The 26,607-nt window shown below is 53.7% G+C and overlaps 1 protein-coding gene across 1 annotated transcript in view; it reads left to right on the top strand.

Annotated features, from left to right (window-relative positions):
* Positions 1 to 26,094, top strand: part of N4BP1 (NEDD4 binding protein 1) — a 35,551-nt gene extending 9,457 nt beyond the window's left edge. Inside the window, exons 2-7 of the mRNA XM_090259859.1 lie at positions 8,536 to 10,211; positions 17,566 to 17,696; positions 19,415 to 19,511; positions 21,496 to 21,603; positions 23,773 to 23,880; positions 25,423 to 26,094. Coding sequence (XP_090115985.1) covers positions 8,536 to 10,211; positions 17,566 to 17,696; positions 19,415 to 19,511; positions 21,496 to 21,603; positions 23,773 to 23,880; positions 25,423 to 25,768 — 2,466 coding nt within the window. The 3' untranslated portion in view covers positions 25,769 to 26,094. The remainder of the gene's footprint in view (positions 1 to 8,535; positions 10,212 to 17,565; positions 17,697 to 19,414; positions 19,512 to 21,495; positions 21,604 to 23,772; positions 23,881 to 25,422) is intronic.
* Positions 26,095 to 26,607: the final 513 nt, after the last annotated feature.

The raw sequence follows: 26,607 nt of genomic DNA, 5'->3' as shown, positions 1-26,607 counted from the left end.
CAGAAGAAGGTGAATATCGCAGGGTGGAGAGAGTTTTTGACTAGCATTCAAATGTTCAGATACCAAATACAGCCAAATGCAAATAATGGCTATTTGAGTCCACACAGTATTTCTTATCAGTGCAGCTGACGGCCAGACCTCTCCTAGAATATGAGAATACTGTGTCTTTATTGCTCACCTCTGAACTTGAGTATAAAAATCAACAGTTGCTACTCCAAAATTCCCAAGGGGTAAATTATTAATGCAGAAATTGAGTGATTTTCAAGGGACAATTACTCATTTCTTTTGGGGCGCGCGCGCACGCGCGCGCGCACACGCACACACACACACACACAGCCCTGTGTGTGCAGAGCTCTAACAGGCTATTAGCACAGCTTTTCCCCAACACGCCACGGCGGACGTCACAGGAACAGTCTCAGCGAGCTGGGGGTGATGTGGACGGCGGTGCGTGTCCTGGGCATTGCTCTGCCCGCCTTCCTGGCCCTTGCGCGCCGAGAGCCGCGGGTCATCTCAGAGGCTCCGGCTCTAACTTGATTTTTCCTCTGAGAGGCAATATTCTAAAGAGTGTCTGGGTGTATCCCAGAGAATGTGACTTGCTGTGAGAGGTTCGCATGAACTAGGAAAAGTAAATTGACTTGTTTGCGAATAACAGATCAGGTCAACAGTTTTAGAATATGTATTTTCTATAGGTTCATATGTATAAAATTGACCTACATTGATAAAAGCATCGGGACTTTTGTGACTATCATTTTAAGTTACCTGTGGGGAAATCTCTGTACTTTCTGTTCAGTTTTGCCAGGAACCTAAAAGTACTTTAAAAAAACTTTAAAAATAATCAAAGTGGGGGTTTTTCACTAATCTTCGCAGTTACCTATTTGTCTCAGCATCCAGCTTAATTTTGCATTCCCTTTTGGTTGCCTAGGCTTGAGAACATCCCAGATCATACAGTTAACTAGTTGCAGATGGAATAGTTCTTAGCTCTTCTTGCAAGATACTCTCCAATTAAACTAACCTAGGAGAGTGACAAAGAATAGAAAGTAATCGTTTCAAAGTCGAATCACGGAGTATTTCGTAGCCACTACGGTTCCTTGTCTGGGACAAGAACCGGGTGCAGCGGCAAACGAGGGCTGGTGCTGTCTCCGCCGCAGCTGCCCCGCGGGCCGTGCAGCCCTTTTCCGTTGTTTGTGACATTAGGACGCAGGGGGTGTGGCAAAGGGGGACATGCACGTGGTTAAACAGAACCGCAGGCCGCTCTACGGTTTGCTGTTGTCCAGAACAGCAGGCCCTGCCGCGGCCCCCAGCTGCCAAGGCCGCTGCTTTGCACCATTTCCAGCTGTTGGTACCAGCGGTTACGGGAATAGCTCATAGGTGCTGCTCGTTCTTACCGAGTGGGGGTGTTATTCACTAAGGCGACATGCAGGACTACCCCATCTTCCCAACTGCTGTGGTCTATTTGTGCCCCCTCAAAACGCACATCCTGAAGCCCTCCCTAGTGCCCAGTGCAACGGCGGCAGGAGGCAGGGCCTTCTGAGGGGGATCAGGTCATGCGGGCAGAGCCCCCGGGAAGGTGCAGTGCCCTGTAGAGAGCCCCTGTGCCTCTTCCGTCGCGGGGGACACAGCAGGCGGTCTGCAGCTGGCAGGGGTCCTCACCTGACTGTGGCCCCCGTGTTGCCTTGGCCTCGGGCCTCCTGCCTCCACGCTGTGAGAAATTAATTTCTGTTGTTTTTAAGCCATCCCGTCTGTGGTAGTTGTTGTAACTGCCTGAATCAACTGAGACCAATATGGTTTTTTGTGTTGTTTTTTTTTTTTTCCTTTCCTTTTTTGGTTAAAGCCAGAAAACAGGGTTTCTGTATAACTGGCATGAGCACAACAAGCCCAGTGCTGTGTTACATTATGTTTTCCTTCCGGTGCAGCTTCTACTTTTTCCTGGAATTTTCATCGACTTGTGAAATTCGACTTGAACACATCCCTGTGATTTCACGGAAGCTCCTTTACGTCAGCCGTTCTTGGAGCCGCCTGGCTGGGAGAAGGCCTCTCTGGCCCGGCCCGGCCCGGCCCTCCTGCAGTCGGCTGGTTGCCCACCTCGTCGCCCCACAGCTGTAGTCTTCGGACTGCTATTTGCCACTCCTGGATCAAATTTACTAATTCATCCCCCACATTTTTGGTGGCCTTTGTCTTAAAATAGTTTCTCAAGAAAAGAGTCCGTGGGACTAATTTTCTCAGGCTTTAGCATGTCTAGAAATGTCTTTGTTCTGCCTTACATTTGATATGTATCGCAGATGGTATAGAATTGCAGACTGAAAATCGTTTTCCCTTAGAATTTTGAATGCATTGCTCACTTTTTATCCGGATCACCCAGAGTTGCTGTTGAGAGTTTCCAGCGCACGGGGGACAGACACAGATAGCGTTGCGGACACTTTAAACACGGAGCTGACATTGGCGGGGCCACTTGCAGAAGACAGGGTGGCAGCTTGTAACCGGAGTCTTGGTCAGTTACCTGTTAGGACAAAAGTCTCAGCATTCATTATGGGATTTAATCAAGACCCAGAGTCTCATAACATTCAAAATGGCTATAATACAAAATTGCCTGGCATATGAAGAACCAGGAAAATGTTAATTCTTATGTGAAAAGACAGTAGGCAACATTGCCAAGATGACAGATGTTGATTTATCTGAGACTTTAAAGCATCTGTTACAAAAATTCTCCAACAGGCAATTTCTGAAACCAATAGAAAGTTTCAGCAAAGAAATGGAAGAACCACCAAATGGAAAGGTTAGAACTGAAAAATACAATAACCTAAATAAATAAAAAGTCCCCGGAGGAGCTCGATTTTAAAATGCAGATGACAGAGGGAAGAGTCAGTGAACTTGAAGACAGAACCATAGCGACTGTCTAATCTGAGCAGAGGCATCCAGGAGAAGGTGTGGTGGGAACATTTGCAGAAGCAATGGCCGAAGGCTTCCCGGATTTGGCAGGAGAGACAAACAGTGAGTCAAGGGCTCAGTGAACATACTCAGAGAGCGTCACAGCCAGGCGCGTCCTGACCACACTGCTGAAAACTGAAGACGATTAAAACCCCTGGGAGAAAGCATCCGGGGAAAAGCCGCATGTTGGAGAATGCATACAGATGTCTCATCAGAAACCACGCAGGCCAGAGAAGAAACCCGATATTTTTTAAGTGCTGGGAGAAAGAGGATTGTTAACCAAGAACTCTGTGTCCAGTGAGATTACCCTTGGAGAATGAGACCGAAATGAAGCCTGACAAAGCGCTCCGCGGAAGGGAAGCTGAGGAGAAGTCACTGCCAGCAGCCTGCTCCAAGAGGATTGCTGAAGGAAGTTCTTCAGACAGGAATGATAAAAGCCTGGCTAAATATAATAGATTACTTTCCCCTCTTGAGTTGTTTAAAACGAGTTAATGGTTGACAGTGAATCTCATAACACTGTCTTGTGGGGTTTCAAGTGTACACACATGTAATGTGTGAGATCCCTGTAATGTGCACGGAAGGGCCAGGAGGAAAGGGACCGAGGCCACAGGAACCCATGAAATGGTGGTGTTCTAAAACTTGTGCCCACGGGGTTTTACGTTATGGAGGGGATGGGGTGGTGGCCCGAAGATGCCAGTGCCGTTGGGCGGGGACACGAGGGGAGAGCACTTCTCCCTTCTCCACTCACTGGTCATCGGTGTCTGGAGGCTGAAACCAGACACTGCAGAGGACAGGAAACTACAGACCCAGGTTCTCATGACTGATGCAGAAGGTGTGGAAATTCATAACAAAATATTTGCCAGCATAATCCATCAGTATAAGAATTATACATCACGACCATGTGGCGATTATTCCAGGAATACAGGGCTTGTTCCTTATTCAAAGATCAGCCAGTGTAACCTATAGGAACGGCCTGAAGAAGTAAAATCACTGTATCATTGATACAGTCAAGTGTTCAGCAAGTTTCAATTCCCATTCATGTTTATGTCCCTAGAAAGGTGGTAGTACAGGACAGCTTCCTCAACACAGTAGTGAACATCTGTTTAAAAAATCTGATATACTTAATGGCATTAGACTGGATGCGTTTTCCCTCCGGTGGTGAACAACAGGGCAGACAGGTCAGCTCTCACCACTGCTTGTCAGCCGTGTTAAAATGCTAGCTAATACAATAAGGCAGGAAAATAAAATAAACGGCATACAGATCAGGAAAAAAACGTGAATGACATCATGATCCCAAGGACTCTATAAGAAAAAGTGCTAGAACTATAAGAAGGTTCTGCGACGTCACAGAGATGTGATCAGCATACAAAGGTCAGTTGTATTTCTACTTATTTAGTAACAATGAACTCATAGAAACTAAAATCAAAATAGAGTGCCATGTTCAGTCACTCCAAAAATGAAGTACTGGACTTCCAGCCAAGATAGAGGCCTAGACAGACAGGCTGCATCTCCCTCCACAACTAAGAAGGAACACAACTACCTCAAAACTAGAGACAACCAGAAGTTCCAGAAAATCAAGCTGCATGGAAGTCCAACAAACAAAGACATAAAGAAGAAATACCCAGACAGGTAGGAGGGGCAGAGCCGGGGCAGAGAGGATGCGGTATGGAGGTGGCGGCAGCGGGAAATGCAGTCATGTGTTTTAAAAAGTTGGGAGGGACACCTGGGGAGCGCTCCAGGCACCAGACCAGACTGCGCAGCTCACGGTTCCAGCACCGGGGACAATAAAGCCTCATTGCTTCTGACTGTGCAAACCAGTGGGGGTTGGGGCGGAGGAAGAAACTGTGGGTCTCTCAGTAGAGTCAACTTGTTTAAAGGGCTCCCACTAGAAGGTCCACAGGGCAACTACTAGAGGGGCGCCAGCCCCATACGGAAGAGGGAGAAGTGCCTGGAAAGGGGCGAGTGCTGAGCAAGCAGCATTGTTTCCTCTCGGGCCCCTCCCCCACATACAGCACCACAACATGGTGAAATGGGTCACCCTGTACTGATGAATCCCTAAGGCTCTGCCCATTACAACATAACAGGTGTGCGAGCTCTACCTAAGACACAGAGGCAAACAAACACAGGAGCCTGTCAAGATGAGGAGACAGAGAAGTATGGCCCAAAAGGGAATGGATCAAGTTTCCAGTGGGAGAACTAAGCGACGAGGAAATAGCCAACCTCACAGACAAGGAGATAGCCAACCTAACAGACTCAGAGTTCAAAACACTGTTGATAAAGATGCTCACAGGCCTGACAGATATGCTTGGGTACGGCAAATGCATAAGGGAAGAAGTGAAGACTATGCTATGTAAAACTAAAGAAAATCCACATGAAACCAGTGGTGAAGGGAAGGAAACTGGGGTTCAAATCAATGATTTGGAACATAAGGAAGAAAAAAATAGTCAACCAGTACAGAACGAGGAAACAAGAATTGTAAAAATTGAGGAGAGGCTTAGGAACCTCTGGGACAACTTTAAACATGCCAGCATCCGAATCATAGGGGTGCCAGAAGGAGAAGAGGAAGAGCAAGAAATTGAAAGCTTATGTGAGCAAATAATGAAGGAAAACTCTTCAAATGTGACAAAGGAAATAGACATACAAATCCAGGAAGCACAGAGTCCCAAAGAAGCTAGACCCAAAGAGGACCACACCAAGACACATCATCATTAAAAGGCCAAAGGTTAAAGATAAAGAGAGAATCTTAAAAGCAGCAAGAGAAAAGCAGAGTTACCTACAAAGGGGTGCCTATAAGACTGTCAGCTGATTTCTCAAAAGAAACTTTGCAGGCAAGAAGGGACTGGCAAGAAGTATTCAAGGTGATGAAAAGCAAGGACCCATAACCAAGATTACTCTGTCCAGCAAAGCTATCATTTAGAATGGAAGGGCAGATCAAATGCTTCCCAGACAAGGTAAAGCTAAAGGAATTCATCATCACCAAGCCATTATTATGTGAAATGTCGAAGGGACTTAAGAAAAAGATCAAAATTATGAACATTAAAATGACAACAAACTCACAACTATCAACTGAATCTGAAAAAAAAAAAAAATCCAACTAAGCAAACCAGAACAGGAACAGGATCATAGGCATGGGGACCATTCAGAGGGTTATCAGCTGGAAGGGGGGAGGGGGAGAAACGGGGAAGTGGTGCAGGGACTAAGAAGCATAATTGCTTGGTACAAAATAGGGGGAAGTTAAGAATAATATAGGAAAGGGTGAAGCCAAAGAACTTATATGCAGGACCCACGGACATGAACTAAGGGGGGGTGGGATTGCTGGGGGGAAGAGGGCTACCGGGCAGAGGGGAGCAAAGGGGAAAAAATTGGGACAACTGTAACAACATAATAAAATGTACTTAAAGAAGTGCAGTACTGGTGTGTAAAACGAACAAACGTGTGTAGTACTCGTACGCTTAAGGCTAGAAAACACTGAAGAACAAGAGCGAAGACCCGGGAAATGGAGAGACATGCCGCGCTCCTGCGTTAGGGAACCTGGCGGATCTCACTCACCCGGAAATCGGCGCCCCAGTCCCGCACAGTTGCTGCACAAGGTCATTTGTAAGATTTAATGGACGGGCGAAGGAACTGAAATAGCTGAAAACTACTGCGCGCAGTGCAACCGTGTAAACGAACTCTTAGCGCTGACGCATGCGTACAGACTGGCAGGAAGTCCCTGCGCCACGGCGGGTGTGCACGGGGAGGGTGTTTCCCGGGGCCTGCTGTCGTTTCCCCCGTGCCCGGACGGACGTGCCCGCCATAAGGCGGCACTGTGGACGCGGCCGCTCTAGCGAAGGCTGGGGGAACCGCTCTCTCTCAACGGCCCCCGCGCGGCGACCCCGCTGTGTGATGACATGAGGTGCGCGCGTGGCCTGAGCGCCGAGACGCAGTCCCGTAGGTCAGGAGGAGGCCCCGTGCTGCGGGGGGCCTGGGGCATGGAGCGGGGCCGCCTGACTGCCCGTACCGGGAACTGCAGGGCGCGGGCGCGCGTAGGGGGGCTGCCGGGACGGCGTATCGGGGGCAGGCGCTGGCGCTGCTGGGAGCCGCCGGGCCCCGGGCGGCGCAGCCCTCCTGGAGCGCACGGTTCCCACACGGCAGCTGGCCCGTGTCACGGAGCAGCCCCCAGCAGTCCCCACGAGCATATGAGCTGTGGGTACGGGCAACCGCGGACGGGTTTCCGGAGCGGGATGTGGAGTGACGGAGCCCATCTCAAGTCACACACTGTACAGTCTATTTACATAACGTTCTCGAAGTCTCAGCCCTGTAGCGATGGAAACGGATGAGTGGTTGTCCCGGGGGAGGGGTGGCAGGGGACGTGCGGTGAGCGTGGCTGTAAAGGGGTCACTTGAAGGAAGTCTTTGTGGAGACGGGATAACCCTGCGTCTTGATTGGAGTGGTATTGCATGAGTTTTAAAGTATAGATCTGGTATGCAGCTCATTTCTTACAAACTCCTGCTCAGGAAGCTCACTGACGATTTAAGTGTGGCGTTACTGTGTAGTAAGCAGGGACCTTGTGCACGGCACTGTCGGCAGCTTTACGTTCATCATTCCACGGAAGTCCCTCTGAACAGAAGCCTGCGCCAGGCTGCTTCCTCTGTGCCAGGTGCAGGGGCTGGGGGCGGAGAGGGCTTGGGGGACCTGAGCCACGTCCCCAGCTGTGTGGGTGGGGTTGGAGCCTGGGAATTGGCTCCAGTGCCCAAGATACTGATTCTGTTCCACTGTTCGTGTGTGCAAGGCACGTGTTTGCTTGATTGACACTTCTGTCTCCATAGCTACCTGCTGCTCCAGAGCCCAGCTCCCTTTCATGCAGCATTCAGGCCCCCTTCAATACCAAATTTCACCAGAAACCCTGATGTTACAGCTGAGAAGGGCATTTCGGTCCAGGATTCTCTGGTTCTTTATTCTTAGAGAAAGGGGAAGGGAGAGAGAAAGAGGGAGAGAACCACTGATGTGCGAGAGACACATCAGTCAGCTGCCTCTCGCACGCCCCCAGCTGGGGACCTGGCCCGCAACCCAGGCGTGTGCCCCAACTGGGAATTGAACCAGTGACCTCTTAGCTCGCAGGCCACTGCTCAGTCCATTGAGCCACACCAGCTAGGGCATCTTTTCTTTTCTTCTTTTTTTAAAATGCCTTCAACAAATCAGTTTGTTTTATCTGGAAACTAAGGGCATAATAACGAAGGAAAAGTCAAGGTTTGTTCTGGAGTAATTTGTTTGACCTGATTATCTTATCTCTTAAGTGTGTCGTAGTGGTAATAAATGACAAGTAGCGGGCAAAGGTGTTTGTTCTTCCAGGCGTGCTAAACCCACGCGGCCAGCTTGGCCCTGGATCACGTTGCGAGGTACACTACTGGGCGTGGTCCCGCCTCTTAGACTTAGATGCAGCATTTCCAGTTTCTGTGAAAACAGCGACTTATATCTGCTCCTTTAAGTCCTTTATTTAAATCGTGGCCCTTTTCCCAGTTATTAGCATGCCTTTGACTTTTGTCTGGCTTGACATTTGTAATTACAAGTGTAACATAATCTGTGTTATAAAGAGCTTTTGTAAACTGATCTGATTTCTCCTCCTTACAGGAATATGTGAAAGGGATCTGTGAGCCTGAACTGGAAGAAAGAGAGTGTTACCCCAAGGCCATGCACTGCATTTTCGTTGGGGCGCAGAGCCTGTTCCTGAAGAGCTTGATCCAGGACACCTGTGCCGACCTCTGCATCCTGGACGTCGGTCTGCTTGGCATCCGAGGGAGTGCGGAGGCCGTGGTCATGGCCCGCAGCCACATTCAGCAGTTCATAAAGCTCTTCGAGAGTAACGAGAACCTGCCCAACAGCCAGAAAGAATCAGAGGTGAAAAGGGAGTTTAAGCAATTTGTTGAAGCCCGTGCAGACAATTACACGATGGACTTGTTGATTTTGCCCACCTCCTTGAAGAAAGAGCTGCTAGCACTCACACGGGGAGGGGAGGTCCTCTCTGGAACCGGAAATGATGAGGATGTCATTGAAGTCCGAGATTCGGAGCAGACGGGGTTTCCCCAGAGCGCTGCCGCAGAAGAAACGGCTCTGCAGGAAGAGGCGAGAAATAAGGCCGGGACTCCTGTCTCTGAGCTGACAAAGCAGATGGACTCGGTCTTGTCTGGTGCGCAGGATGGACTCTTCGTTCCCATAAACGGGCTGACCCTGGACGAGGAGGCGCTCTGCAAAGGCAGGGTTTGTCAGAAAAGGAGATCTTCCGATTCTGAAGAAAGGCACACCAAGAAACAGTTTTCTTTGGAAAACGTTCAAGATGGGGAGCTTTTCCATGATGGCAAGACGTTAGCTGGCAGTGGAGCCGGCGGCCTATCCGATTCGTCTGCTGACCCCGACATCTTAGGTCCAGATGTAAAAGACACTACTGAGGAAATGGAGCACAACATGCTGGTAAACTTTTTTAAAACCATGGGCTACTCCCAAGAAATTGTTGAAAAGGTCATTTGGGAATATGGGCCATCGACCGAGCCATTATTGCTCTTGGAGGAAATTGAAAGAGAAAATAAAAGGGCCCAAGAAGACAGAGACTTCTCACCTGGCACTGTGTGTCCAGAGACCAGCGAAACCAAAACCAAAGGCGTCAGTGGCGGCGTGAGCGCGCTCACAGCGGAGCCCGCCCTGCACGGAGCGCAGGCCCACGCGCAGCAGGACGCGGCCCAGAGGTCCCCGCCGCCGCCGCTCCGGGCCGGCCCCAGCCCGTGTACCTCAGACTGCCAAGGCAGCGCTTTCCGCCCGGGCGCCGCGGGGCTGAAGCCAGAGCCCTGGGGCTCCCCTCAGAGCCTCCGCCGGAGCGTGGACCTTGAAACGGATGGCCTTGCACCCTGTGTCGCCCCTCCAAGTCCCAAAGAAGTCAGCTTTGTTTCTCGAGGAGCGTCAGGTCACCAGCCCAGAGTTCCCGTTTTTCCTGAAAACGGTTTGCAGCAGCAAGGAGAGCCCTCGCTCCCGAACCCCCCCAGGCCTGCCTACGAGGGCCGCTCGGGGTGCTGCGGCTCTCCGCAGCCTCAGCCCGACTGTCGGCCCCTCTCTCCGCCCGCGCCGTGGCCCCTGCTGTCCCCGGCGGCCGCGGACGCGAGGGCGGCGGCGCTTTCGGACCACATCGACTCCTCGGTCACCGGCGTCCAGAGGTTCCGAGACACCCTGAAAGTGCCCTACAAGCTGGAGTTGAAGAACGAGCCAGGAAGGATGGATCTGAAGCACATTGTGATAGACGGGAGCAACGTCGCCATTACGTAAGTCCGCTCTGCCAGTTCTGGTGGGTTTTAACCAGGGCCCTGAGCGCGTCCCAGGGTTACATGCGTTTGTAGGGACTGTCCTGTGTGTCCGCTCCATGGGTCTGTAGCCTTCCGTGGGGGCGGGGGGGGGCGGCAGACAGCAGGTTGGAACAGTTTTGCTGCTCCGTCTTCTAGAGTTGTGCACTCTGCTCCGTCCTGCAGAAGCGCCTTTCTGGGGGCAGGAGACGACAGAAGGTTTGCTTTTCACGTTGCTTTGTGCGTGGGGGGCGGTGCAGAGACGACACCATTAGGCTCTTAGTACCAGGAACCCCGCCTGGCCCCGGTACGAGACGGAGCTGGAGGCAGAGCGGGCGCGGGGTGCCGACCCAAGCGTGCGCAGCGGCGACGGGTGCAGGGTACTTGTCACGCTGCTGCTGACAGAGCGACACTTGGTCAGTTTGAGCTCCTTTGTGGGCCCCTGTCTGTATTTGTTTTTAGTAAAAACAGCTAAGTGCTCATTTCTGTGCGGCCCGAGGGTTTGATTGTACGCCCCTGATATGGAAGTGGGCTTCCCCAGTGAGGGCAGTTTGATGTAGCGAACCGGGAGAGTGGGGGAGCAGGTCAGTGTGCCCCCTCCGCGGGCCTGCGCGGGGCCTCAGGCAGCTTCTGCCTGCTGAGGTCACTTGGGGCCATCTGCTGCCTTGCGCCCCGTCCGGAAGGACATCTGTATCACACCATTTCAACGGCCACCAGGTGAAGTCTCCCTCCCCGTGTTCAAAAGTAGTCGTTCCATTGACTGAAGGAGACCTGTGTTTCAAGATTGGGGCACCTGCACGGGGAATGAAGGGGAGAAGCTGGAGCGGCTCTCGTCCGTGTGGCCTCTTTCCTGGGAGTTCTGGAAGATCCGTTAATGCCTTCGTCTTCAGGAGTACTTGATGAGACTGAAAACATGCTTTCTTACTGGAGTATGTGCTTACGTATTATTTTCTCTTTCGTTTCATTTTAATTAGAGTTCTCAAGTAACCGCACAGGAGGTGGTACAGCGAACCCTGCGCTGGGCGCTCTGGGGCCCCGTGGGTGCCAGTCCCAGCTTCAGGGGCCCGCGCGGCCCGTCCCTCGTCGCAGCCGTTCCTCCCAGCCCGCCTCCTGCCTTCACCCCTCATTCTGAAGGAAGTCTCAGATGCGGCATTGCAGCTACACCTGTTTTAGTATCTGTTTTTAAAATGAAGGGATTCTTTTGAGTTTTACTTCTCAAATGAATTATTGTCCTTTGCTGAAAGAAAGAGCCAGCACCTCACACAGTAAAGCTGGAAGGGCGGCGTACAAATATGTGTGTACTTGTCTCCGTTTCCAGCAGTGCCGTTTGTTGTCACTGCGCCCCGTCTGTCGGCAGCTCCTTGGGGGTGGCAGCGGGGACCGCAGCGTCTCAGTACCGTGCACGGCGCGGTCTCAGCCCCACGGCCGAGCCCAGCACCGGGGCCAGACGGTGGAACGCGTAGGTGTGCGGGATCCTGTCTTCATTTTTCCACATGTGGGAAGGGTTCCCAAGTGGGTGTTCAAAGAATAAGAAGCGCAAATTAACAATCAGTGGTGAAAGTGATACCTTTTTAAAAAACCTTTTTGGTTCTAGTCAGGATGGCGGCGCAGGCAGACATGGCTCACCTCTTCGCACAGCCGTATTAAAATTACAGCTAAAACAGAGGACAACCATCACTTGGAACCGTCAGAAATCGAGTTGACTGGAAGTCTGACAACTATGGAATTAAAGAAACCACATCCATCCAGACTGGGCCAGCAAGCTGGTGTCATATCTGAGACTCCCATCAGCCTGGCTAACAATGTTTGACCCGCCTTGGAGATCCCCAGAGACTCCACCCCATCCAATTTATGGGCCCACCCAAGCAGCTTTTCCATATGAATGGCTGGTCTTGGCTCACGCTTCACAACTTCCTCAATCTTCTCAAACAGGCAACACCCAGCCTCAGCAGCAGCCAGCTTAGATTCACAGCTTGGCTTTGCCTGGGAATCTCCAAGCCCAGCCCAAGTAGCAGCCACCTCAGATTGCTTTACAGCTCAGGCTGGGTGGCCCCAGGTAAAACACAGGTCGGGGCTGACCTTGGCCTGCCCCACCCAGGAAACCCCAGAGCCAGTGCACCCAGTGGACAGTTACAGACCACGTAGGAGCACCACCACCCTGCCCCTGCACAGCTGATCCTCCACGGAGGGCAGAGGTTGGTGGTCAGTGGTCACAGCCGGTCCTTGCAGCTCCCTGGCCTAGGTAAGTCCCTCCCATTGATCTGCCCACAGCAACCAAGGCTCAACTACAGGAGGAGGGTGTCCTCAGCCCACACCTCGAGTACCCAGCCTGGGTGATAGGGGAGACTGGACCACTGGGCCCTACAGGACACCGACTACATTAGGCCACATGGCCAAGACAGGGAGTCATAGCAGTTCTACCCAATACACAGAAACAGACAGGGAGGCTGCCAAAACGAGGAGACAAAGAAACCTGGCCCAAATGAGAGAAAAGATCAAAACTCCAGAAAAAGAGCTAAACAGAATGGAGATAAGCAGTCTTATCAGATGCAAGTTCAAAACACTGGTTATCAGGATGCTCAAGGAGCTTAGTGAGGACCTCGGCAGCATAAAAAAGATCCAACCGTAAACCAGGGATGCACTGATTGAAATAAAGAACAATGTACAGGGAAACAACGATACAGTGGATGAAGCTGAGCATCAGATCAATGATTGGAACGTAAGGAAGCAAAAACCAAGCTATCAGAACAGCAAGAAGGAAAAAGAATCCCAAAAAGGAGGACAGTGTGTGCCTCCTGTGGGACTTCAAGTGTTCCAACATTCGCATCATAGGGATGCGAGTAGAAGAGAGAGAGCAAGAAATTGGAAATCTATTTTAAAAAATAATGAGAGGAAACTTCCCTCATTTGGTGAAGGAAATAGACATGCAAGTCCAGGAAACACAGAGGGTCCCAGACAAGATGGATGCAAAGAGGACCACACCAAGACCCATCATAATTAATAAAATGCTAAAGGTTAAAGATAAAGAGAGGATCTGAAAAGCAGCAAAGGAAAAGAAGTTAGTTACCTACAGGGGAGTTTTCGTAAGACTGTCAGCTGATTTCTCAAAAGACACTTTGCAGTCTAGAAGGGACTGGCAAGAAATATTCAAAGTCACGAAAAGCAGAGACCTACAGCCAAGATTCCTCTGTCCAGCAAAGCTGTCATTTAGAATCAAAGGGCAGATAAAGCACTTCCCAGACAAAAAAAAAACTAAAGGAGTTCATGGTCACCAAGCCCTTATTATATGAAATGTTAAAGGGACTTATTTAAGAAAAAGAACAAAACTATGAACAATAAAGTGGCAATAAATACAAATCTATCAACAATTGAATCTGAAAACCAAACTAAGCCAACAGGAAGAACAGAGGCTAGAAGCATGGATACGGAGAGTGTTTTGATGGGTGCCAGGTGGGATAGGGGAGTGGGGGATGGGTGAGGCGGGGAGGGGATTAGGAAGTACAGGGAGGCAGTTACAGAGTCACCACAGGGTGTAAAGGACAGCATAGGAATGGAGCAGCCAGAGAACTTACTGTGCACGGCCCATGGACATGAACAGTGGTGGGGGGTTTGCCTGAGGGAGTGGGAGGTGCTGGGGGGGCGCAAAGAGGCAAAAATCAGGACGACTGTAATAGCATAATCAGTAAAATGTAATTTAAAAAAAGATGTAAGTGGTGGCGGTACAACCTAGTGAACTTACTAAACACCACTGAATGGTTCACTTTAAAAGTGATGGTTTGGGTTGTTTATTTCACCTCTTTAAAAGTTGGCAAAAATTAACCCTTGTTCTCAGCTAGCTGTTTCAGCGTGAAATGGGAATGACGGACTCTAAATTCCATGAGAGTACCTGTCCTGTGCTCTGAAGGACTCCGAGTCAGCAGCGTGGCCCATGGAGGGCGCTCGGCCGCAGTCTTCGAATGAATGAACGAGAGGGGCTGTTGTTACAGATCAGGCTTTTTAAAGTAACTTCTCACCGCCCATTTATAATGTGCAGTTCCAGCTGCTATTACAGTGATCGTTTTAGGTTACAATTTAACTGAGGCCATATATTTAATTCAACTGATACTTGGAATCTTAAACCTGAAACTCTGATGTGTCCGGTGCTGTACTTTACCTTTTACAACGTAAACCTCAGAACAGTTGTGTGAGGTGAAGATGGTCTGTAACATCAAACGTCTTCAGAATCCCGTCCCAGGCGAGGGGCCGAGATCTGGGCCTGCACCGGCCCCTTTCGCTGCACACCTGCCTCCTGCCCTGGAGCCGGGGCTGGGTACCGTGCTGAGCAGACCCATCCCCTGAGCCCAGCCCGTTAGGGACGCAGTGAAAAGGGAATTGGGGTCCTTAAGCAACAGGGTCCTGGGCGCCGCCCTGAAGCAGCGCCCACCCACCGTCCAGGAGCTTCTGCAAAGCCTTTGTTTACTCGCCAGCCGGCGTCACTGTCGGCAGCTCCTGCACGCGGCCGCCGTGAGAAATTCCAAAATACCCTGCAGAGCAGTGCTGATGAGACATTTCTGTCCTCGGTTTTCCCCCTGTCACCGTGGTGAGTCACATGATGAGTAAACGGAATCGCTTGCTTGGGGCGCAGAGCCGATGTGACCGCGGGGGCGCGGGCCCTCGGCTCAGTCTGAAACTGAGCGTGAGAGCACCTGACCTAGCCGGGTAGCGCTCCCCGAGTAGCTGAGGGGTTCCCCCTCCCTCGCCAGAGCCGCACCTTGTACCCCCTCCTCACCAGTCCTGCATCGGGGCGCCGGCGCGTTTGCGTCACAGTGGAAGCTACAGGAGGAAATGGCTCTTTCTTGGGTAATCGAGAAAGGGTTTCCCTACTTCCCCCACTGCCCTGTCTGGTTCCGTGATTGTCATCAGCTTTTATCAGCTCTCTGTCATCTGTCACCCACCTTCTTTCTGCTTTGGACGCTTCCTTCTAGCTGCCTGCCTGCTGTGGTGTGGGGAGCAGCCTGCTGATGTGTGTGTGACTTGTTTCCAACTTCGTGGCTGCGCTCCCTGGCAGGGGCCTGCACACCAGCACCCCCACCCCCCGGCCTGATGCCCATCCGTTGCGCGTCTGGGGCTGGGGGTGCCGGCGCAGGGCCCCCTCAGAGGGTAGAGGTGTCGCGTGACTGTCCCCGAGTCAGCACAGACAGCAGTGGGCTTACCTGTCACCAGCTGCCGGCCGCAATGACTAAGCCTCGTCTCTGCCTGGGTGGGGCTGCGGCAGAAGGGCCCCTGCATTGTTGGAGGTAAGCACATGTGTTCTCCCCTGGGGGCCTTCCAGGGTCCCGGAAGTGATTCGGTCTTATCCTGAAGATCACGTTTTTGGAAATTAGTTTAGAGCTCATGTTTCTAGAAACCAGCTCTAGGCTTTTCCTCTGCACTTCTGAGGGTCCAGCAGGTTTTCTTCCACTTGCATTTTCCTCCTCTTCTCAGTGGCCCGGCGGCGTGGAGCTGGTCCTCTACCCCTCCCCCACTCCCCTCGCTAGTGGGGCATCGTGGGAGCGTTCGCAGGATGGCGAGTTAGCTCGAGTGTGTATCTGATCATAAGCTAAGGAGACACTGCCGGACGGTTTCACGGGTAGCCTGTCCTTTTCCAGGACTTCCCTGTGTCCCCTGGTTGAATTAGCTCTAGGCTTGTCCTGGCAGTTAAGAAATTAGAATGATTTATTGTTTTTAAAGATTAGTAGAGACCCCCTTCCCTGTACAAAGCTACCTCCAGCCTTTTTCCAGACGTCACCTTGCTCTGTTCTCTCCGTGTTTTGAATGCTTCTGGATGCAAAGGCCACTGAATGCTTTCGTCAGGAAGGGGTTTGCTGTGTGTTTCTGGGGTGCGCGCCCCCGCCTGTGTGGTCTCCTTTGTGGCTCGCTGAGAAGAGAGTGGGCTTCAGCCTCGAAAAGGAGTTTCTGAGTGGTGCTTCTGGACATTAGACGTTTGCTGCATGTCCAGCCCGTTCCTGCTCTGTGAGAACGCAGGTCACTGGGGACGGTGCCACTGTGCGGTCCTCGGGGGGGCCCCGGCCCCAGGGGAGGCAGCCCACATCGGACGCCAGCTCACCCACCCTCCGGCCCGGGAGCCGTGGCAGGTAGCTCCGTCCCATGAGCTGTCTCGTCCTGCTTACCCGATGGGCACCTCAGTCCGTTGCCTCCCTGAGTTCTGGGGTGCAGGTGCACAGCGCAGGAGAGCAGTTCTGGGGGGAGGAGAGAGAGGCTGGAGGCCTGTGTCTAGAGGTCAGAGAAGGGGGTTGTATCGGAGTCCTGAGCGCCGCAGGGGGAGGGGCAGCGGGGGTGTCAGCGGGCGCGCACCGGGGCAGCAGCGTGAGGGGCGCTGGGCCTCCTGGCCCCACATCGAGCATGTGAGGTGTGGGGCTGCTGGCCGGATCCCTTCCCACTCGGCAGGTGTGGAGGGGAGCGCGGAGCCAGACACCGGGTTTGTCTAAGCCCCGGGACCAGGACGCAGGCGCCGCGGCTGCGTTTCGGGATGTGTAGCTGGAGTTGCGGGCTGGGTTGGGACTAGGAGAGCCTGGGGGGAGCGGGCTTCCCAGTGAAGCAAGGTCCACTGAGTGGGTGTGACATGGAGACGCCAGGCAGGGACAGGGGACAGGCCTGACTGAGGTGCACCGGTTGATGTCATCGGCACACAGGTGGTCGTGGAAGCAGGGATGGTGCATTATGCTGATCTCAGACTGGAGCATCACAGATCGGGGTTTTGATTTTTAATATTTTTTTCTTGTTTCTTTAAAAATTTGTTGCCAGACTTCAGGGCAGAGGGCATTTTTATTCCCTCTTCCTGGGGCCATGCACCACCCGTTCGCCTAAGTCATTTCCCGTCGGCAGAGCCACCAGGCCGCCGGCGTGGCCGGAGACCCGATCCGGCCGCTACAGAAAACCCTGCCGACTCCCGCACGACACTGCTGGTTGGTCCCCTCCTCCCCCGCCTTCGAGCACCTTCCAGAGACGGCCGCCGTGGCGCCCGGTCATGGCATCTCCCCTCTGCCCCCACGCTGCAGTCCGCGTGCCCTGCAGGCCCCAGAAGAGCCCTGCGCCGCCAGCCTCTGGGGGTCTTGCGGGCGAGGACTGGGTCTCTGCTGCGTCACGCACACGCCCCCTCAAGGTTCCCTAGTAGGATGCACGGAGGGTTCTCAGAGGCCGGGTACCAGGCAGAGAGCTTAGGATGGGCTCTGCGTCTAAAACCAGACACAGAAAGGGCAGCGAGCAAGCGGTCCCGAAGCTCAGGACGCCTCTCGCCCGCACGTGCGGCGCCCCGCCGGCTCTCGCTCAGACGGTCGGTCTCCCTGCTTTCTTACAGCCACGGTCTGAAGAAGTTCTTCTCCTGCCGTGGCATCGCCATTGCGGTGGAGTACTTCTGGAAGCTCGGGAACAGGAACATCACCGTGTTCGTCCCGCAGTGGAGGACAAGGCGCGACCCGAACGTCACAGGTGAGGCCAGCCCGTCTCCCTGGGCTTCTCTTCGATGTTTAATGAGTTGGCTTGCATTGCAACACAGACCTTCTGTGACATGGGCACCAGCTTTAAACACGAAACTGTAGCTCCACTGCACCCAGTAAAAAACCATCAAGGGGAGGGTGCCGGCATGCAGAGTAGCTGGGCGGGTGGGGATGGTCACCCCAGCCGTGTCTGTAGGAAGTCACATTGGAGTTCACTCTGTAGCACAAAAGTTTTCTTGGACTTTCTAAGAAGTGGATTAAATAATGTCTTTTTAAAAAAAAAACTTTTGACCTTGTGGTCATTCCATTAAGCTGGGTTTCTGCCTCTTTTTTTTTTAGTTGAATTTCCTGGGGTGACATTGGTCAATAAAATCATACAGGGTTTCAGGGTGCAGTTCTGTAATCCAGCATCAGTATGTTGTCCTGTGTGTTTGCCACACCCCACGTTAATCTGCCTCTTTTTTAAAAAAATTGTTTTTTTTTTTCCATCGTGCTTCTTTCAATATTATTTTTGAAAATGGTCACTTGATAAGTGTGGAGCCCTCAAGCAGAACGTCTTGTTAGTGGCCTGCTTATAGCGCATGTAAGCCATGCCTGTGAGCCACGTGGTTCTGCAGGGCCCGCCTGCTGCCCACACAGCCTTGAGCGTACATGAATCATGACCTGTTCCAGAGACACTCAAGGTGGCCTGTCGCTCAGGCTGCGGGGGGAAGACGGGGAGGGCTGTCGCGGGCAGCTTCCCACAGGGCCCCTGAGCCCCCCGAGACGAACCGTCCATTGGGAAGAGGGAGGAGAGGGCAGGGTTGAGCCATGACATTGGACAGGAAGTCAGGCGGAGTCCCTGCTGAGGCGGGGACAGTACAAGCCCACGCTCCCCTAGGAGCAGCTTCCCTCCTTGCGGAGAGTGCGTCTGTCCTCCCAGCAGGTGCTCACAGCGTGACGCGGACCCCGCGTCTTGTCCTTGTTTCTGCACTGCCGTCCCTGGCAGAGTTGCGGCCTCTCGCACTGCGTGCGCTGGGACAGTGAACTCCTGTGTTGGGCGTCCAGCTTAAATCTGTGCTGAGTCCCCTTGTAGCAGACGCAGGCATGGGAGTCACAGGCCCTGAGCGTTTGGCTTCTTTTTTGCCCATGACTGGTTTTCTGAAACGTGGCTCTGGCCCTCCTTTCTCCTCTGTCACAACACACCCCCGTGAAAACCAGCAAACATTTGTACAGGTGACCGGGAGCCCGGGCTGCCAACCAGACGGAGGCTGAGAGGCTCTCAGGGGCCCCGCGGGCCTTCCTGGGGTCCAGGCAGAGCAGTCAGCCCTTCCTCTGCCCCTCCCGTCACTCTTCCCGGCCGGAGGGGGCTTTGGCCGTCACTCTTTGTCCTCTCTTGCTTGTAATGTGGCCGTGAGAACGTCCTGGTAGTAGGACTCATTACTCCAGGTGTGTGGTTCACTCTTGTTAATTTAAGACGCAAACGAGCTGAACTTCTGTAGGTTCAAAAAATCGCTCAGGTCAGTTTTTACGTGGCATTTGCCTTGGCGTATGTTTTGCTTGATTTTTTTTCTTCCCGGTGAGTTAATAAGATTGAGTCTTCCTGAGTCAGTAGAAACAAAGGTTCCCCCACCACTCTGCAAGTGAGACATTTGGGGGTACGTTCATTTATTTAAACAGCGGGAAAGATAGTCTTTTTCTGAATGTATATTCAACTTATTCCATAAACAGAACAGCACTTCTTAACCCAGCTCCAGGAGCTTGGAATATTATCTTTAACTCCTGCACGGATGGTCTTTGGAGAAAGAATTGCTTCTCATGACGACAGGTATGAAAGGCCGTTTCCTTCCTCAAGTGGGCGTGGGATGGGGAGGAGCCAGCCGCCTGCTCCACAGGGCATGTCACCTGCGTCTGGACCCCCGTTCTTAAAGGACTCACTGTACTGGGGGGGGTGGGGGTGGAGAACTTTTGTATTTATGGTCATTAAGGTTAGATGCCTAATGATCTTTGCTGCATGGATGTAGGAACATTTTAAATAAGCTGCTCAGTTAGAGTTTTCCGGTCTTTTTAAGTAAAATACAACTGGGAATCCGTAAGTAAAAGCAGGCGCTGAATTTGTCTTTTTTTGGTGTGTGTGCTGAGTCACCTGGTCTCGGTCTTCTGGTTCTGGATGCCCCACCTCGGGGCTCCCTCTGCACAGTTGGGGGGCGGTCTGCGGGGTGGGGGACGGGGGCTGGTGCAGCTGACACACAAACGCTCACCTATGTCCTTGGCGTTGGTTTCTAGAAGCTTTGCTGAGCACCAGGCAAGGCAGTGTGCGGGGCAGGGCCCCGGGAGGTCCATTCAGACGTGGCCCTTGGCATGGGTCCCAGCCCTCCACCTTCCGGGGAGCGGCATCAGCAGGGATCCAGTGCTGGCCGCCTGTCCTTGCCTCGTCTGCAGGCACATCTTGCTTGCCTGTGGCCATTGCCACTTACAGCCCTAGTCTCCGGGACACGCCCCACATGGGAGATGGCACTTAGCTTGGAACCCAGGCTAGTGGACAGTGTGGTCTGATAGGCAAGGCATGAGGACAGGGCTGTGCAGAGGCTGGGGCGCAGCCACCTCGTCCAGCAGGAGGGCCGAGGCCTTCTCGTCAACAGCTGTGGCCGGGGCACCTCTGTTGTGGCCATGACACTGGAGGGCGCTGGAGGCTCGGATAGCCAGGCAGGGCGGGCCCTCAGACACAGCGCTCCCCTCCTGGGGCGCCGGGCCGGAGCGCACGCCCTCATCCTCAGCACATGCACTCGGACACCTTCTGGCCTGTCTTCCCTAACCCTGTGGGTAAACATCACCACTCACTGTTGGTGCCAGTTACACGTAATGTGCAAAACGCTCATTAGGGAATCGGAAATGCTGAGTCGTGTTTCCTTACCGAGGCTCCCTAAGGTCTCTGAAACTGATCAGGCCTGCTTGTCTTTTAATCCCCTTCAAATACTCAGTACTGCTCCTAGGTGGGGTTGTTTGTACCTCTAGTTCTAGTGATTCGCTTAGCTTACTGTTTCATTGTCTTTGTCTGCATTGCTGTAGGCAGGTGCTGTCACCCTGACTAAGGGAAAAGCTCACCTTATTGCCCTGGCTCGGTGGCCCAGCTGGGTTGTGGGGTCGATTCCTGGTCAGGGCACGTACCTAGTTGCGGGTTCAATCCCCAGTTGGGACCCACAGGGAAGGTTACTGATCAATGTTCCCCCCCCCCACTTCCTCTCTAAAATCAATAAACATATCCTCAGGTGGGGATTAAGAAAAGAACAAAAACCAAAAACCTCACATTATCCTCCCAAGTCTCTCATGAAGAGGGTTTGAACATGGATAATGTCCAGCAATGAAACAGACTAGTCTCACCACTGAGTTCTGACCCTTGTTTTTTACCACCATGGGTCTTTTTGTCGCTGGGGGTTGAGTGGCTCTGTAACCTCGGCCGGACAGAATGGGAGTGCGGATGCCTCTCCTGTGGGGAAGGAGCCCCGTGCGCCGCTCCAGGCCTCCTGCGTCCCCTTCTAACTGCTGTTCCCCGATAAGACACTTATTCTAGAAACAATGTACGCGTGTGGCTGAGGTCATTGTTTTAAAGGTTTAGGTGGTTTGAGAATCAGATCTCCATTCATAACCGTACCGGCGGCTGCTGAGGGAGCCGGTGTTTCCCGTTGGCCGTGGGCTGATGGGCTCAGTGCCTGCGTGTCCCGGCCGAGGCCAGGTCCTCTGCTTGTCCTGCGAGGGGCTGCGCCCAGGAGCCAGGACGCCGGCCCCGTTTAACCTCCGCTCTGTTTCCGTAGGTTCCTGCTGCACTTGGCAGACAAAACCGGCGGCATCATCGTGACCAACGATAACTTCAGAGAGTTTGTGACTGAGTCGGTCTCCTGGAGAGAAATCATTACCAAGAGGTAGTATCTTTCTCCTCCGTCCTCGGTGGGGAGATTTCATCGCGTGCCCTTCGGCTGTGTCTGCGCTTTGCTTTGTGTTCGCAGGGGTCCTACAGACAGCGGGCCAGGGAAACCCAAGTGGGGCCTCCAGGCAAGGGGCAGGACCGGCACACAGTGGTGGGGCCTGCGGTGCCGCAGGGCGCCTGCCCAGAGGTCGGTCCGCGTCCCTGTGGAGAGCGGTGCAGCTCCGCAGCACCCTGGGCTCGCTAACTGCAGATGTGGCAGAAACAGCCTCCGCACCCGATGCAGCTGTGAAATAGGGGCTTCCACTCCCTCTCTGGGCACCTGCTCTCACGGCGACTTCCTGGGCGCCCCCCACCCCCATCCGGAAGCTCTGGGAACCCCGTCCTCTTGGGGTTTTATGGGGGCTTCCTTAGCAGGCAGATTGTTAAACCAAACCCTCAGCCCTCCCCCTCCCACCCTCAGGTCACGTGGTTGGGTCTCCTGGCAACCAGCCTCCATCCTTAGGTGCTTCCGAAAGTTGCCTCATTACCATAACAGATGTTCACTCTCCTTACCTGGGAAATTCCCGAGGGTTTCCAAAGCTGTGAGCCATGAATTGTGCAGGAGCACCAAATCTATATGAGAAACAGATTTTGGACATCTGAGTGACCAGATACAGGGTTCTTATAAACCATTGTACCATGGTTGGGTTCTGTGACAGCTGTGACTCCAGCAAAAGGACACAGCCAGAGTCCGTGTGCAGACTGGGTTCTCCCTTCCTGGGAGGCGGGAGAGGATTTCTGCTCTTTACTAGCGGATGCTTTTCTTCAGCATTTTACCATCATAGTTTAATCATTTATTGAGAACAGGTTTGAACATCATCTAAAATAAAGCCGAGGCGAGCACTCCTCTGAGCTTTCCATTCGGGATGCTGCTCTGAATGTGCCTCGCTCACCTCCAGGGCTGTGAGCGCCGGCCCCCAGGACGAGGCACCAAGTGACCAGTGACGTAGAGCACAGCGCGGGGCTCTGGGGGGCCGTATGCCGCCAGCGTAGTGTAAACTGGCGTCCCTGGTGGTCCCTCCCCTCTGGGGCATTTCAGTTTCCCCATGTCTGATATTTATATTTTGCTAAATCTGTAGGGGGGTATACAAAACCGATCTTTTGCTATAAATGCCCCAGGTAGGAGTTAATTACTAGATGCGTTTTGACCCACATGTTGTTAAAAAGCTGGTGACAGCTGACCTGAGAACTGGTCTTTGACCTCTGGGCACAGTTACCAACACGCCCTTCACCTCCCAGGACTCGTCTCTGCTGGATCTTCGCCCTGGGCTCCTGGTCAGTGTTCACTGGGCGCACGTGTGTACTCGAGCAGGTTTCAGGCATGCGACGGGCTCGCACACCCAGCCCTTGCTTCCGAAGTCCCCAGCGCGGGCAGGGGCCCAGATCTGGACGCAGACGGCACTGGGACTTGTGTTTTCTTTCCTTTCCCCGGACTCCATGGGTTATACTCAAATGACCTGAGGTTGTATTTCCTCGCGGATCACATTGTCTTCCTTTTTCTAAAGGTTGTCTTCACTGGGTTTGCCAAGAGACACGTTAAACACTTTCCTGGCCCCGGGCTGTCCTGAAAGAAAGGGTTTCTTGGGCCTCTGCTCACCAGGAACGGACCAGCGCCAGGGGTGCGAGGCCGGGCTGCGGGAGAAGGCGGCCTGCCCGCAGCCCCGGGGCGGGGGCGCGCTGGGGGGGCGCGGGGGGGGGGGACGGGAGCCGTGTGCAAAGGACAGACGGACACTGGGGAGGGGCGGCTCCGGGAGAGGCCCGGCGGCCTTCTCTCCGCCGCTCCCTCTGCGGCTGTAATTTCATACAGGCCGGTCAGAGCGTTTCTCGCCCGACGCGTCTGCTCAGACATCCCGCCGCTCTTGCGCGCCGGCCGTGCGTTCTGCAGTGGTACCGACACGGTGCTGAGAGAGGCTGCTTGCTTCCAAGGCTCAGCTAAAACCTGCAAGTCTTTGTAAGAAGCGTGGGAGCATCTGTAGAGATGGAAGGGGTTTAATTCCGGTGCGCTTTCGCCCTGTAGACAGCTAAGCAGCCTGTGACTCTATAGGGGACTGTCCCTGTGGACCCGGATGGCTGCCTACGGGACCCCTCCGTGTGCCCCCAGCCCCGCCTCCCTTCTCTGTTGCAGGCTGCTGCAGTACACCTTCGTGGGCGACATCTTCATGGTTCCCGATGACCCTCTGGGGAGAAGTGGGCCTCGGTTAGAAGACTTTCTTCGGAAGGAAGTGTTCCTGAGGTATTTCCCTTGTCAGATTGTCCTGTCTTTACACGTTTCTTCCCATTCTTTGTGCTTCAGTGCAAGCACTGTCTGCACACTCAAAATGGCATTTTTATTTTTAAATAGTCTGGGGTCGTGTATGTGGAAGCTAATCAGGCAAGCACCCGGAAGACCAAACCTTCATCTGTGGTCTTTTGGGTTCTATCCTAGGAGAGCGTGGGGGTGCCAGACCTTCCCTGTGGGTCTAAAAAGACAGCAGGTTTTGCCGACGGTCACGTGTCAGCAGATGCCACCTAGATTCGTTGTGTGTGCAGGGACACCTTTTCGCATCCATTTGCAAGGCTGCTGGCCGCGGCCGTTACATTGGGCATTTACTCCTCAGGTGTCGGTACCCGAGTAGCTTCCTGTTACTTTCAGCCCCCACTGAGTGGAGAAGCCAGTATCCTGCATGTATCTGAAATTGACTTGACACTTTCACTTTTCTTTGTTGTGGTTTAGGCTTGTTTTGGGGGCTTTTGTTGTGTGTCTGACTCATTGCTAGTGCTGTTTCTGTGCCCAGGAGCCCAGGTGCTGGGCGCTGCTCACTGCAGCGTTCTCTGTGACCCAGCCCCAGGCCTGTTCGCTCTCTTAAAACCACACCAGGCTGCACTTGGGTGTGTTTGCCAGTGGCTCCCCCAGCTTTTCGGGGCAGGGCGATGTTTCAGCAGGTCACTTCCATTCGTAAGGGGGAGACCCTTTCTGGGTCCTAGGCTAGGATTGGGGCTGGGGTGGGGGGCTTCACACACAGGGGACCAGCGCGATTTCACCTCCCTGGTCTTGTGAATCGTTTCCTTTTGGAGCCTTCGCGTTTTCTTCCTTCATGGGCGAGGACTCAGTGCCCAGAGGCCCCGCTTCTCTGTGCACCAAGGGAGTGACAGCCATTCTCAGCATCTGCTGGACGTCGGTGCCTCCACTTCTCTTCCAGACGTCTGACGTGGAAACCCCCACCAGGCTGCGGGGTCCGAGGCCCGCGTGAGCCTCAGGGCAGGGGTCAGACCTCACGGAAGGAGGAGGGAGCGCACTCTGCCCCCTTCCACAGCCCCGGCCTCCTGGCTTCGGGGTCCGCCCTGCCCCTCACCTGACGGCCTTTTGCACAGGTGCTAATGAGCTGACAGGGAAGTGAGACACATGTGCATACGAGCTATGGCACCCAGGCCTCAGCGGCCTCCTCCAGACCTCGGAGAGAGGGTGGTACCTGGACAGGTGGGGACTGCGCATCTGCGCACAGGGGTCTCTGAGGCCTGTCAGCCAGGCCCCACACAGAATCCGTCTGCAGCAGAGGAGGCCTGACACCCATGCCTGTGGGGAGCGCCCGGGGGCCATGGTGCGCCGTGGGGTACAGCCAGACCCTGTAGCGGCAGACCCGGCGGGCGGGTGTGGCCCATGGAAAGCTGCTGTTCCCTGTCACTACTAGTCTGGCGTCCCTGCCCACACTGCAGTTTCGCGCCCGCCTGCAGAGGCCGGGGGCCGCCTTGCATCGGTGCTACAGCCCCACTCACCAGCACCCCCTTCCCTTCACAGAGATGTGCAGCCCCTGCTCACCGCCCTGCCCTGTGTGGGCATGTTTGACCCCAGCTTCCGAGGCCCCAGCGCCCAGGCAGCCACCACCAGCCACCAGCCTCTGGCGCGGGTTCAGGGCCCCTCACCCAGCCACTGGCTCCCGCAGCAGCCCCGCTTCACCGTGGGGCCCATCCTGCCCGGCCTGCCCATGCCGGCCCAGCGGTCCTCGGCAGAGACCAGCGAGCTGCGCGAGGCCCTGCTCAAGATCTTCCCGGACTCGGAGCAGAGGCTGAAGATCGACCAGATCCTGGCGGCCCACCCGTACATGAAAGACCTGAACGCGCTGTCCGCCTTGGTGCTGGACTGAGGGCGCCGGGGTGAGGACGCCCGTCCCCGGTGGAGGTGCTGTTGTCTCGTGCAGAAGGGGAGCAGGTGTTCTGTCTACAGAATCGGGGTTTTCAAAGCCAGCTTTTTTCTATATATAAATTATGCTGCTATTACAGACTTAACATTTTCTGTGAAAGGAAAGTAATTTTCTGCCTGTTCAGAACTGTTTAATAGCAGTTGAGTGTATCGACATTTTTATGTTTTTTAAACTATTTTCCTTAAAGCTCAAAATATTGATAAATGGATATGATTAGCATTTCTAAATAAAATTAAAAAAAAAAAAAGCTGCTTTCTTAGGCAAAGCAAGACCTCTTAAAGTATATTTTCTTGCAATGACTGCGTCCAGTCCACTACCAGGAAGTGTGCATGCCTGCCCCCCTCTCTCCCTTGGAATTGGAGTCAGTTCGAGTTGGTTTTGCGCCCGTCTTTCATCAGAGCCATCTGCGAGTGTGGCCAGGATGCCACTAGATGGCACCGTGTACCCAGCCGTTGTTAATGACAGGGCGCAGTGGGACTCCCATCAGGGCTTCCAGGGCTCGGAGAGCACACCCTTCTCCCCGCGCCCGAGGGGACGCAGCCTCTGCCCTCCGGCACACTCGCCGGGCGGGGCCTCGCTGCCCCTGACTCAAATCCAGAAGTCACCTCTTAGCCTCTGCAGGTGACAGTGCTGAGTGTGGAGGTGAATGAACAGCCTGTGATGCTGTCATCTGGGTCCCCAGCGCGGGAGACAGCCCCTGACCCCTTGTGCAGCTTTGCCAATAAGTGGTTTTCTGTTTTCAGAAGGACCCCAGCCAGTGAGCAGCAGCCCCAGCCCCGGGG

Source organism: Furipterus horrens, unplaced genomic scaffold (assembly GCF_987537825.1).
Source record: "Furipterus horrens unplaced genomic scaffold, mFurHor1.1.pri manual_scaffold_13, whole genome shotgun sequence".
In the NCBI taxonomy this organism is placed as follows: Eukaryota; Metazoa; Chordata; class Mammalia; order Chiroptera; family Furipteridae; genus Furipterus; species Furipterus horrens.
Note: the sequence above shows the minus strand (reverse complement) of the source record. Positions and strands in the feature narration are given on the sequence as shown.